At 50.3% G+C, this 13,216-nt stretch overlaps 1 protein-coding gene across 3 annotated transcripts in view; it reads right to left on the bottom strand.

The window, feature by feature from the left end:
- Positions 1–1,147: 1,147 nt before the first annotated feature.
- The window catches only part of NUP85 (nucleoporin 85), a 33,572-nt gene continuing 21,503 nt past the window's right edge, over positions 1,148–13,216 (bottom strand). For 2 of the 3 annotated variants that reach the window (XM_025361906.1, XM_025361908.1), the window contains 12 exons: positions 11,132–11,266; positions 10,905–11,027; positions 10,540–10,671; positions 10,209–10,315; positions 5,234–5,317; positions 5,015–5,080; positions 4,673–4,824; positions 3,719–3,836; positions 3,529–3,629; positions 2,103–2,254; positions 1,701–1,802; positions 1,148–1,324 (listed from right to left, as the gene is read on the bottom strand). In XM_025361906.1, coding sequence (XP_025217691.1) covers positions 1,223–1,324; positions 1,701–1,802; positions 2,103–2,254; positions 3,529–3,629; positions 3,719–3,836; positions 4,673–4,824; positions 5,015–5,080; positions 5,234–5,317; positions 10,209–10,315; positions 10,540–10,671; positions 10,905–11,027; positions 11,132–11,266 — 1,374 coding nt within the window. In that variant the 3' untranslated portion in view covers positions 1,148–1,222. The remainder of the gene's footprint in view (positions 1,325–1,700; positions 1,803–2,102; positions 2,255–3,528; positions 3,630–3,718; positions 3,837–4,672; positions 4,825–5,014; positions 5,081–5,233; positions 5,318–10,208; positions 10,316–10,539; positions 10,672–10,904; positions 11,028–11,131; positions 11,267–13,216) is intronic. The other variant, XM_025361907.1, reaches the window with a different exon arrangement.

The following is a 13,216-nucleotide window of genomic DNA, read 5'->3' as shown; positions in this document are numbered from 1 at the left end:
CTTGGAATCTTCCTAATATAGACGCCATTCACCCTGATGGAGGAAAAGGTACCACCTATGAATTCCAGGTATACATGAGTGGATAGCCTGTGATAGAACTGCCCAAGGTTTTTGTTAAAAGTGCAGGTTCCTGTATGCTTCTATTTTAAGGGAACTAAATAACCAAAATGTTAAGTGTTGCAGAAGAGGTGAGGCAGGATTTCAGAAGCACAAGTATACCACCAAGGGCTCTTCAAATTTCCAAGACACTGTAGGCACCATAACTTTGGGGGTTTCTTTTTTTCTTTTTTTCTTTTTTTTTTGAGGTGGAGTCTCACTCTGTCGCCTAGGCTGGAGTGCAGTGGGCAGATCTCAGCTCACTGCAAGCTCCGCCTCCCAGGTTCATGCCATTCTCCTGCCTCAGCCTCCCGAGTAGCTGGGACTACAGGTGCCCACCACCTCGCCCGGCTAGTTTTTTGTATTTTTTAGTAGAGACAGGGTTTCACCATGTTAGCCAGGATGGTCTCGATCTCCTAACCTCTTGATCCGCCCGTCTTGGCCTCCCAAAGTGCTGGGATTACAGGCTTGAGCCACCGCACCCGGCCTCTTTTTTGTTTTTTTTAAACAGAGATGCGGTCTCCCTATGTTGTCCAGGCTGGTCTCAAACTCCTGGGGTTGAGGGATCCTCCCAAAGTGCTGGGATTACAGGCGTGAGCCACTGCGCCAGACCTGGGGGGTGGTTTCCTATCTAAGGAGGCACAGGAAGACAGTTCCACATCAAATAGAACATAAGAGAAGGCTGGGTGCAGTGGTTCACGCCTGTAATCCCAGCACTGTGAGAGGCCAAGGCGGGCAGATCACAAGGTCAGGAGTTTGAGATCAGTCTGGCCAACACAGTGAAACCCCGTCTCTATTAAAAATACAAAAAATTTAGCTGGATGTGGTGTGCACCTATAATTCTAGCTGCTTGGGAGGCTGAGGCAGGAGAATCACATGAACCTGGGAGGCGGAGGTTGCAGTGAGCTGAGATGGCACCATTGCACTCGAGCCCAGGCAACAGTGCAAGACTGTGTCTCAAAAAAAAAAAAACATAAAACAAGCATTTTTTAATCTTACTACCTCAGGTTCAGACTGGACAGATAAACTCCCTGGGTGGACTCTAAGAACCTACATTTGCAACACATTTATTCCTTTAAAAAATCTATATACATTGCCATACAAAGATACCACAATGAAGCAGTTCTCAGGAACCTTCCAGTGAGCCTTCTCTTATAATTGCCCGAGCAAGATTTCGTGCCAGAGCAAGTCTCAGCATTTCCACCTTGGTGGTTTCTATGTCCTCGTCCTGCAAAGCAGAGAGCACCAGCATGAGACAAGAGCAGGAAGGAGCCCTTTCACACTCCCGAAGGTTCTAGCTAATCCAAAGGTAGAGGGCACTTAACACTCATAGTAGCTTCCAGAAAATTATCAATATAAAAGAAAGCAATACCAAAGGGCCATACTGGGAATGATGAACAGGGAAGAGCAAAATGTAGAGCTCAGAACACTAGAATCCCTCATTTCCTCCTAAAAGAAGGTGGTGTGTGAATGACACAGGTTAAGGGGAACAGAGGCACATGTGTCCATAGGAGCCAGTGTTTCTGGAGGGAAGGGGAAGTCTGAGATAGAGGGAGCCTTTCCCCACCTCCATGTGGAGCCATCAGCCCAGAAGTGAAAATGACCTGGAGCTGCTGAATATCAGATTCTCCACGCACAGGTCTTCTTGACGTCAAGTCCTCCAGACACCGCATCAACTCGTAAGTCTGTTCTGCTGAGAAAATCACCTAGGGAAGAGAGCCTGCCTTGCTTGGCTGCCCCCAGCCCAGGTCTGCACTGGTTGGGCAGGGGCCCACGTTCGGACGTTCTTCCTTTCATGCCTTTCGCAACAGTGTGCTTTGTACAGGAAGACCTCATTTCAAATTAAGCAGTGTTTCCTGTGTGAGTCTGGAATTCCAGAGAGGGTGCTAAGGGGAACACACGTGCGCAGGCAGAACGACAAGGGAGGAAACACACACACGCCAACAGCTACACAACTAAGCTCCAGCAGGGACAAGCAAAGAAAACCACCCCGCTGCAACCTTCACCTGTTTTTGTTCCAAAAGGGGCAGGGCATCTGTCAGCAGAGTCATCCAGAAAGACCGAGGGGCAATCCGAGACGTCATCAAGGACAGAAGGAGAGAAGCTGCGTCAGCAAAACGCTTCTCCCCGTACATACGGTGGAACTCGCGATACTTTCCTACGGCGAAACAAGAGCACTAGGTAACGTGCATATTCCCCCAAATTGCCCAAGTGACACCTACAAAAGTCACCCTGGCCCTAACCAAGAGAAGAAAAACCACAGACCAGCCACTCCACAGAGCAGGAGATTTTTTCTATCTCCAAACTCATAGGCCCCAATGAGATGCAGACCAAGAGCGTTCAAAGCAGACTTGGAAGAACTCCAAAGAGCCAAATCTGGGGAAACATCAGAGTCAAAATACGTAACAATAGTCATGGATTAAAACAGATTGACTAGGCCAGGTGCAGTGGCTCATGCCTATGCCTGTAATCCCAGCACTTTGGGAGGCCAAGGTGGGTGGATCACCTGAGGTCCGGAGTTTGAGACCAGCCTGGCCAACATAGTGAAACCCCATCTCTACTAAAAATACAAAAATTAGCCAGGTATTGTGGCATGCACCTGTAGTCTCAGCTACTTAGGAGGCTGAAGAGGGAGAATTGCTTGAACCTGGGAGGTGGAAGTTGCAGTGAGCCGGGATCGTACCACTGCACTCCAGCCTGGGAGACAGAGTGAGACTCCATCTTAAAAAAAAAAAAAAGGAAACATGGAGGCACTGGCCGGGCGCAGTAGCTCACGCCTGTAATCCCAGCACTTTGGGAGGCCAAAGCGGGCGGGTCACTTGAGGTCAGGAGTTCGAGACAAGCTTGGCCAACATGATGAAACCCCATCTCTACTAAAAATACAAAAAATTAGCCAGGCATGGTGGCGCATGCCTGTAGTCCCAGCTACTTGGGAGGCTGAGGCAGGAGAATCACTTGGACCTGGGAGGCAGATGTTGCAGTGAGCTGAGATCACGCCACTGCACTCCAGCCTGGGTGACAGAGTGAGACTGTCCCAAAAAACTAAATAAATAAAAGACAAAAATTAGCCAGGCGTGGTGCCGCATGCCTGTAATCCCAGCTACTTGGGAGGCTGAGGCATGAGAATTGCTTAAAGTCAGGAGGTGGAGGTTGCAGTGAGCTGAGATCATGCCACTGCACTCCAGCCTGGCAGCCTGGGCCACAGAGCGAGTAAGATTCTGTCTCAAAAAAAAAAAAAAGACAGAAACATGGAGGCACTAAGGAGATGTGACAGCCAAACTCACGATCCTGGACATGACGGAGGATGTTTCTGGGGCCACTGATGCAATGGGAATATATGAAGGAAGTGCTGGAAGGTCTGATATGATCCCTCCAACCTCCCCAACTACCCACTTGTGTCTAAAGCACAGGGCACAAAACCCAGGGACTCACCGAGGAATGTCAGTCGGTCACTGAGCATCATGGCTGGCCCCAGGTTGTCAATGAGATCCAAATCAGAAAAGCAGCCTCGCTCACAGTAATCCCTGAGGAACCTGCAGGGCCCAGCCCAGACATCAGAGCAGCAGTCTCAGGCCCACCTCAACCACCCAGTCCCTGGGAAGCCAACACCAGCGGTACCCACCTGTCTGACACAAGCGTGGCAAAGGCGGCATCCTTAGCACGGATGCTCCAAGAGAGGGCAGAACCCAGGCGATTGTTGCGGACGGCTTTCATGGCTAAGATCTTACAAATGCTGCGAACTTTGCGAGGGAAAAGAAAAGGTGAACGGCTTTCACTCCACAAATCACTCCATTCCTGAGCCCTGTGGGGACCAGAGTGGCCTCACAGCCTCACTCCACCCCCAAAGCCACTCTGTGGGCTCTAAACGCAGCTGGATTGGCAGAGTTGGAAACTCAGGCTGATTAACAGTGTCTGGGCTCTGCTAAGAGTGTAAGTGCCCGTCATGGCAGGACTGGCTCTGTGAGTGTGTGTGGCTTCAAGGGTAGCAAAAGATTTTTGTTTCTCCCTACGTGTCAGCTCTTCTATTACCTCTCCAGATGCCTCAAATCCTATCTTCCTGTGGATCATGAATACCATATGCTTTCAGAAATGGTCGTGAACATGCCAACTGTCTCTCTGCAGGGTAGTAACTCATGTTTACATCACTTAACAGTGAGGGGAGAAAGGAAGGGGCAGACTTGGTCATCCTCATTCCACTCTCTCTGCTTTTCTGGAGCCACCTCCAGCACTGCTTCCCCATTGAGCCTGGCTGAGATAGCAATAGCAACCCACCTGGACAGGGAAATAGCGCCGACCCCAGCCCTGACCTCGTGGAATCAAGTGTGTGAGAAAAGGGGTGGCTCACGCCTTTCCAAGTGGTGTGTAGATTTTGTCTCGGTTCCAGAGGATCCCTAGCTTTCCTGTCCCTCCCAAATAATTATCCCATCTCTTAGTTTACCTCTTGGCGTCCACAGCCCCACCTCTCTCCAGTGTGGCTCGTGAGGAGGAGAATGGCTGGGGTAGGCACAAAGTGTGACCTCAGGGTTGCGATTCCCACGTCCCACAGATGGTAAGGCTGGGAGCAGGGCCAGCTCACCTTGTTCAGTCATCTGCCGCTGCTCACAGATCCGCAGCACCTTGAGGGCTTTCTGCTCAGTGTTCAGAGGTATCCGCTCCATGTGCAGCTCCAGGGAGACTCGGCCCAGCTTGGGGCAGTAATCAAAGTAATCCACCCCCAGCTGCCACAGGCTGCAAAGGTTCGAGGAAGACAGACATGAGGTGCTGCCTCGTGGCTCTGGGGACTGGCACCTGCAGCTCCCTTTCACTGACCCCTCTGTAGCCTTCAGGGAGCCAACCGGGAGAGAACAGTCCAAGCTCCAGTGGCACCCGCATGCTGAAGAGCACACGGCACAGCCTGCACCCGTGGGAGCCTCCCTACCTGGGATGAGCGAACAGTCCAGAGGCGTACTCCAGCAGGAGGAACTCTCTCATGTTGGAACCGAAACTGGAATAAAACATACCACAAGACCAAGACTCCTGGCCTGCCCTGTTCAGGGCCCCCTTCCTCAGCCCAACCTCCCTTCCAGGCATTCAGTTCACCCCACCCTCGAGGGCTTGGTGGTAAGAAGAAGAGGATCGGTGCGTCCAGGCCACTTACTAGAGGTTGTGTGACTGGAGGAGCTTGCAGTGGTCCAGCAGGTCTGTCAGGTGGGCCACAAACCACCAGTTGCTCAGGGCGATGCTGCAGATTCAGATACCAAAGCAAGAAGGAGAGTCAGGGCAGAGGCCATGTCCCACAAGAGCGGGGGTGAGCAAGAACCCCACATGTCCTATCCCTCAGAGAGATGGGGCCGGGTGTGATGGTAGCTCATGCCCATGATCCCAGTACTTTGGGAGACCAAGGCTGGCAGATCACCTGAGCCCAAGAATTTAAGACTAGCCTGGGCAAAATGGCAAAACCCCATCTCTAAAAATATAAAAATTAGCCAGGTGTGGTGGAACACACCTGTAATCCCAGCTACTCGAGAAGCTGGGGTGGGAGGATTGCTTAAGCCTGGGAAGCAGAGGCTGCAGTAGGCCGAGATCACACCACTGCACTCCAACTTGGGTGAGAGAGCACAAGCATATCTCAAAAAAAAAAAAAAAAAAAATTGCTCAGAAAGTAGTTGAGACGGAGTCTTGCTCTGTCACCCAGGTGGGAGTGCACTGGTGAGATCTCGACTCATTGCAACCTCTACCTCCCGGGTTCAAGCAATTCTCATGCCTCAGCCTCCCCAGTAGCTGAGGTTACAGGCATGCGCTGCCACACCCAGCTAGAAAGCAGCTTTTGAATGTTCTCACCACACGCACACCAAAAGGGTCACTATGTGAGGTGACGGATGTGCTCACTAGCTTAATTTCACAATGTACACGTCTATCAAAACATATTGTACACCTTGGCTGGGCACAGTGGCTCACTCCTGTAATTCCAACATTTTGGGAGGCCGAGGTGGATGGATCACTCGAGCTCAGGAGTTTGAGACCAGCCTGGCCAACATGGCAAAACCCCATCTCCACCAAAAATACTAAAGTTAGCTGGGCGTGGTGGCGAGTGCCTGTGGTCCCAGCTACTCAGAAGGCTGAGGCAGAAGATGGCTTGAGCCCAGGAGGCAGAGGTTGCAGTGAGCTGAGATCGCACCACTGCACTCCAGCCTGAGCGACAGGACAAGACACTGTCTTAAAAAAAAAGAAAAAAAAAAAAAAAGGTTGTATACCTTAAATACATACTACTTTGTTAATCACACCTCAATAAAGCTGGGGAAAAAAATGGGGAGTGGGCTGGCCCAGGGGAAAGGACACCTCAGCTTCCCAAAACAGCTGTTGCTACCCAGATTTATAGCTGATGGTTATGTCAAAACCATTAGAGAAGCCAGTGAAAAGGCTATAGGGGACCCAGGCTAAGGGAGCCAAAGCCTTAGCCTGCATGAAAGTCACCCGCCAGTGGAAGGAAGGGCTGAGACGGTGCCCAGTGTCTTCCCAAAGGATCCAGCAGCCTCCCAGGCTGGAAGGCAGCAAGCACTGAGGGCCTCTGCCCACAATACAACTCAAGTGACGGAGACCAGACCTAGTGCTGCACAAGGCCACCACGGTCTCCCCGCAGGGCCCAGCAGGCCTGAACCATACAGTTAGGTCTTAGATCACACACACACACACACACACTCACACTCTCTCACTCTGAAGGATTCTGAGTGAGCAGCTGAGACGCAGAGCAGGCGGGCAACCTCAACATTCAAGGCGGGAAAGGCCTAATTATCAGCTCCGAAGTAGCCCTCTGCCGAAAACGAAAGAACGCTATGGAGTTGGGAAGACCAGCTACGATGAAGGTGACCCCCCTGGGCAACTGTAGCCCCAAATGAGCTGTTTGTCCTGTACTAAGGTCACTGTCAACTCCTTACCCAGGCCCCATCTTGCTTGTTGGGGGCCCTGGAGTAATCAAAGCTCCAGAGCCTCTGCCTGCTATTCTGGAAATGGGGTGTGAGGTTTGCAAACACTGCTGCACCCTGCATCCAAGGTTGTGTGCTGGGCCAAAAAACAAGTCAGAAGATTCCAGATTCAGCAGACATTAAACTGGAACTCTTCTTGGTTACTGAAGGAAGACTTGTCACCTTTTAGCTCGATACTTTTGGAGGACTTGAAGGGCACCAGGAAACTGCTGACATCTTGCCCAATTCCCAGTGAAGTGTACCCCAGCTCTGTTTCCTCTTGCCAGAGAGCAAGGAATTGGCTCGTCTTCAGAGGAAGCTGTAAGCCAGGAGGGAAGAAGGGACCCTGTGGAGGACACCATGGAAGAATCCTGCCATCTTTTCAGCTGAGGGGTTAACAGTCAAGCATGCCCAGCCAGGCGCTGACAGACAAACCCCTGGCCCTTTAGCAGGGCTGAGGAACTACAGCCTCTGAGTCAGGATCCCCTGGCTGCCTTTTCTGCCCCTTAGGGTCTGGCATGACTACTGACATAGGAGTAAATCAGGGGCCCACTTAGAAACCTCCCTTCTCCATGTTCATATGAAGGTGGTGTGAACAGGAAAGGAAAAAGAGAAAGAAGCCTCTTTCTAATGCCTTTAAAAAGGCATGCCAACAGCCCACTGGCTCAAGTCCAGAAAGAGACACTTCCCTGCCCCCCGGAAGTGTGCATGGATCTGACTGATACATCCCATGAGAAAACATGTGCCCACAAGACCCCAATTCAATCTTTCCCCAGAGCCAGGAGGGCACACTTCTAAAACTGCTACTGTCTCTCAAGACATTTCAGCCCATTTCACAATTCCTGGGACAAGCTCTGCTTTTCTGTTCCTCTTTCAAAACAGGATAGGAGGTAGCCTCGCCATCAGAGAAATGCAAACTCCAAGATTTCCCACTAACAGAGCTCAGATCCCTTCCTGCTTGTGAGGATGGAGAGAGGCCGAGACTGGGGGACTGTGAGCCTAACCCTTCCTTGTCTGTGTCCGGCACGAGAGTGTTGTTGTTCACCCCTCTTCATTGGTACTTCTCTTTTTCTTCTGCCACTGGAAATAGCAGGACGCTTTCCCCTTTTATACTCCCTGCATCCAAGAGACTTGTTCTGCTCAAATCTGTTTTATTCCTAAAAATTCAGATACAGCTTATAAAGGAAGCCCTGGTGAAACACATTCACTATTATAACGGACAGGAAATTTAGGAATACTCAACTATGGGCAGAGACACCAAAAAAGCCAAATGATGGTGTGTTTGCGTGTTTTTAAGTTATTCTAATTCCTCCATGCAGGGACTTCCCACGATGTTTACAGGCCTGTGAAAATACTGACACAAAACTTGACTATCAGGCCGGGCATGGCAGCTCACGCCTGTAATCCTAGCACTGTGGGAGGCTGAGACAGGCAGATCACTTGAGCTCACGAGTTCAAGACCAGCTTGGGCAACATAGTGAAATCTCATCTCTACAAAAAAAATAATAATAATTAGCCAGGCATGGTGGCACACACCTGTAGTCCCAGCTACCTGGAAGGCTGAGGCAAGAGGATCACTTGAACCCAGGACATCAAGGTTGTAGAGAGCTGAGATCACTCCACTGCACTCCAGCCTGGGTGACAAAGTAAGACCCTGTCTCAAAAACAAAAACAAAAACAAAAACAAAACAAAAAAAACCTTGGCAGGGGGCAGTGGCTCACACCTGTAATGCCGGCACTTTGGGAGGCTGAGGTGGGCAGATCACCTGAGGTTAGGAGTTCCAGACCAGCCTGGGCAACATGGTGAAACCCTGTCTCTATTGAAAAACACAAAAATTTGCTCAGCGTGGTGACAGACACCTGTAATCCCAGCTACTTGGGAGGCTGAGGCAGGAGAATTGCTGGAATCCAGTAGGTGGAGGTTGCAGTGAGCCAAGATCGCGCCACCACACTCCAGTCTGGGCAACGAGCAAAACTCTGTCTCAAAAAAAAAACCAAAACCCCAGAAACAAACAAACACACAAAAAACTTTTTTCATTCCCCAAATCTAGAATCATTTTCTTGAAGCCCTGGCTTTCTTTTGGCCAAAATAAGAGCCGGCAGGGCTAAGGAAACTCTTCCCATGCCCAGATCTACAAAGAGCCAGTTGAGGTCAGTGAATCTGCCACCTGATCAAGGCCATCTTCTGCTATTACCCACTTCCTCCCTTCCCAGCAGGTCTTCAGTGCAATGCCCACCATCCAGTGTGCACAAGAAGGAAGGGGACATTCTTTCTGACTTAACATATATGGAGAGTTCTGGAAAGGTTTATCTATCTCTGATTCATTATGTTTGGCACTCCCTTTCCTGCCTTGCTAAAGATTCAGTGCAATGACAGAACACCTTCTTTTGGATAGAGGGCTGGAAATTCTGAATAATACCCAGCCTCAAGCCCGGTGGTTTGGTAGCTCACGTCACTGGAGTGAGACTGTTGGAACATGCCATCCCATAAGGTGACTACGTATCCATTAGGTGCCAAGAAACAGGCTTGCTGGCTTTTTCTAGATTTTAAATTGTCAAAGTAATTTCCTGCAATGTTATTTTAAATAAACATCCCTAAAATAGAAACAGTTATGTATATGGTAGCCCTCAAGCCTCCAGGAAGTCCCCAAGCTCACCCAGGGAGAAGCCATTATCTACCTGTAGCAGGCCAAGCAGGGGAGCAGGTGCTATGGTTTGAAGGGATCCCCTCTAAAACCCCAGTTTTGCCAATGTGATAGTATTAAGAGATAGGGCCTCTGAGAGGTGATTAGGCCAGGAGGACTCCTCACTCATGAATGTGATTGGGTGCCCTTATAAAGTGACTTGACAAAGGGAGTTTGTCCTTCTTGCCCTTCCACCACATGAGAACACAGTTGTTCAAGGTGCCATCTTGGAAGCAGAGAGCAGCCCTCACCAGAAACATTGCCAGTACCTTGATCCTGGACTTCCTAGCCTCCAGAACTGTGAGAAAATAATCTTTTTCTTTATAAATTACCTGGTCTCAGGTATTCTGCAATAGCAGCAAGAGATGGACTAAGATAGCAGGTCTGAGGAAAGAAGGGTAAGGAAGAACAGGCCACTCTAGAAACGGATGGTGGTGATATTTGCACACCTAAAAATGGTTACAGTGGGGGGTGGGAGAGATCCTACCTGCACTCTTTGATCACTTGATGGATGTCAAACTCAAAGGCTGCCAACAAGATGTTGTCCAGGGGTTCTGGGCTGCTCTCACCTCCCAGAAACAGGTCCAGGCTGGACTGTGGAAAGGTGATGAGACACTCAATTCCGAGGATGGAAGCAGAGACTCAGGGGACAGGCAGGGCTGCTGTATAAGGAACCCCAGAGAAGGGTGCCATGTTCTTTCACTAAGGACCAAAAGAAAGGATCTTCCTGTTCCTCGGGGACAAATTCAAAGAGAATGACCCATCATGGCGCCACCAGGACTCCTACCTCCACCCTTGCCCACCCCAAGCTCACTCACCTGGGCGTAGTAGTGCAGATCAATGGGTTTTACTATGGGATTGGAGTACAAGAGCCGAGTCACTAGGAAATGATACCAATTACTCAGAAGTTCCTTCTGCTCTAACAAGGCGGCTTCGTCTCCCAGCATAATCTGAGGAAGAGACATTTGTGCTGAACTCTGTCCTCCTTTCAGGGGTACCTTCTCCATAATGCTCCTGCTCTCAGCTAGAGCACTGGATTTCAACTAGTCTGAAAGCTCTCACCATCATGGCAGAGCAACAGACAGCCCTATCCAAAGAGGACCAAGCTTCTGCCACTGCTGCACTGGATGCCACAGCCCCCACAGGAAGCCAACATGGATGCAATCTGAACTGCTTCCCAGACCTTCAAGAGAGACTCCAGGTGAGGGTTGGTGGCGAATGTGCTGTCCTGGAGATACCGCTCACATTCCTCGTGCCAGTGCTGCCACTTCAGCTCCAGCTCTGTCAGTGTCTGGGTGTTCCCGGGCTAAGGGAGAGACCAGCCATGAGACATCATCCCACCCAAACTCTTTATATTTAGTGAATCACCCATCTCCTGTGACCCAGCAGAGCAAAGCTACCCCCACGTACACTGAGAATGGGCATTGTCCTCATCAGGTCTCCCATGATTCGGCATATGCCTGCAGAGGCAGGGCTGGCGTCGGCTTCCTTGGAGAGCATCTGTCGGGCCTCATCCAGCCGGCCCTGCAGCACCAAGATGGTCACCTGGGAGGAGATCGGGCCCATGAGCACTAGCAGGAGGCCTGGCCCTGCCGAGGCGTGAGGAGGCCAGTCCCCTCACCCTATACTTCGGCTTTTTTTTTTGAGACTGAGTCTCGCTTTGTCGCCCAGGCTGGAGTGCAGTGGCATGATCTCGGCTCACTGCAAACTCCGCCTCCCGGATTCATGCCATTCTCCTGCCTCAGCCTCCCAAGTAGCTGGGACTACAGGCACTCACTACCATGCCTGGCTAATTTTTTGTATTTTTAGTAGAGACAGGGTTTCACCGTCTTAGCCAGGATGGTCTTGATCTCCTGACCTCATGATCCGCCCGCCTTGGCCTCCCAAAGTGCTGGGATAACAGGCGTGAGCCACCACGCCCAGCCACACTTTGGCTTTTTAACTCCTCACACATAGGCTTCTTTCTGCCCCTGAGTCGGCCCTGGGAAGAATGATGGCTCTTTCCCTCCAGAAGTAATCTATCACATCCAGTCTCATGGCTTTGCCACTTCCACCATGTTTTTCAAACAGCCAGCTGTAGTCCATTATAGTCTGTGACCAGCTTTTTTTTTTTTTTTTTTTCAGATTTTTCCTCTTTCTGCCCAGGCTGGAGTATAATGACACAATCTTGGCTCACTACAACCTCCACTTCCCGGGTTCAAGTGATTCTCCTGTCTCAGCCTCCTGAGTAGCTGGGATTACAGGTACATGCCACCACCACGCTCAGCTAATTTTTGTGTTTTTAGTAGAAACAGGGTTTTACCATGTTGGCCAGGCTGGTCTCGAACTCCTAAACTCAAGTGATTCCCCGCCTCGGCTTCCCAAAGTGTTGGGTGTGAGCCACCACGCCCAGACCCAGCTTTTCAAAAATAAATGAAACAGAGAAACATGTTCCTCTACCCGCTTCCCCCCACCCCTTCTCCACCATCATGGTGTGTGCTGTTGATTCTTTCTCCCACCGTCTTCTCACAAAAGGTTCAGGATCATGCAATTCCTGGCCAAGAAACAAAAACAAAATCGTCCCATTCCCCAGTGGATTCAGATTAAAACTGGTAATACAGGGCCAGGCGTGGTGGCTCATGCCTGTAATCCCAGCACTTTGGGAGGCCAAGGCAGGCAGATCACAAAGTCAGGAGATTGAGACCATCCTGGTTAACATGGTGAAACCCCATCTCTACTAAAAATACAAAAAAATTAGCAAGGCGTGGTGGTACGCATCTGTAGTCCCAGCTACTCAGGAGGCTGAGGCAGGAGAATCGCTTGAATCTGGGAGGCGGAGGTTGCAGGGAGCTGGGATTGCGCCACTGCACTCCAGCCTGGGCAACAGAGTGAGACCCCATCTCAAAACAAAACAAAAAACTGCTAATACAGTTAGCTACAACCCCAAGAGGAGGGACTGGAGAAGAACCAAGCTAGGTCTGCCAGGAATGACACATGAGATGCAGCACACCTTATCACAACAAGCTGAAACTGTCACCACTATCTGGAAAGGTGGACATACTTTGTTGAGAAAATGGTTTTTCTCTGATTATAAGCTCTACACTGGTAGGCTGGTTCAATAATAAATATGTGAGAAGTTTTGTTTGGAAAAAAATTAAAATGAAATAATAGAAAATGTCAGAATGCATTAAATAAAATGGTTCATAAAAGTTTCAGTTCAGGCCGGGCGCGGTGGCTCAAGCCTGTAATCCCAGCACTTTGGGAGGCCGAGACGGGCGGATCACGAGGTCAGGAGATCGAGACCATCCTGGCTAACACGGTGAAACCCCGTCTCTATTAAGAAATACAAAAAAACTAGCCGGGCGAGGTGGCGGGCGCCTGTAGTCCCAGCTACTCGGGAGGCTGAGGCTGGAGAATGGCGTGAACCCGGGAGGCGGAGCTTGCAGTGAGCTGAGATCCGGCCACTGCACTCCAGCCTGGGCGACAGAGCGAGACTCCGTCTCAAAAAAAAAAAAA

This window comes from Theropithecus gelada, chromosome 16, assembly GCF_003255815.1.
Source record: "Theropithecus gelada isolate Dixy chromosome 16, Tgel_1.0, whole genome shotgun sequence".
In the NCBI taxonomy this organism is placed as follows: domain Eukaryota; kingdom Metazoa; phylum Chordata; class Mammalia; order Primates; family Cercopithecidae; genus Theropithecus; species Theropithecus gelada.
Note: the sequence above shows the minus strand (reverse complement) of the source record. Positions and strands in the feature narration are given on the sequence as shown.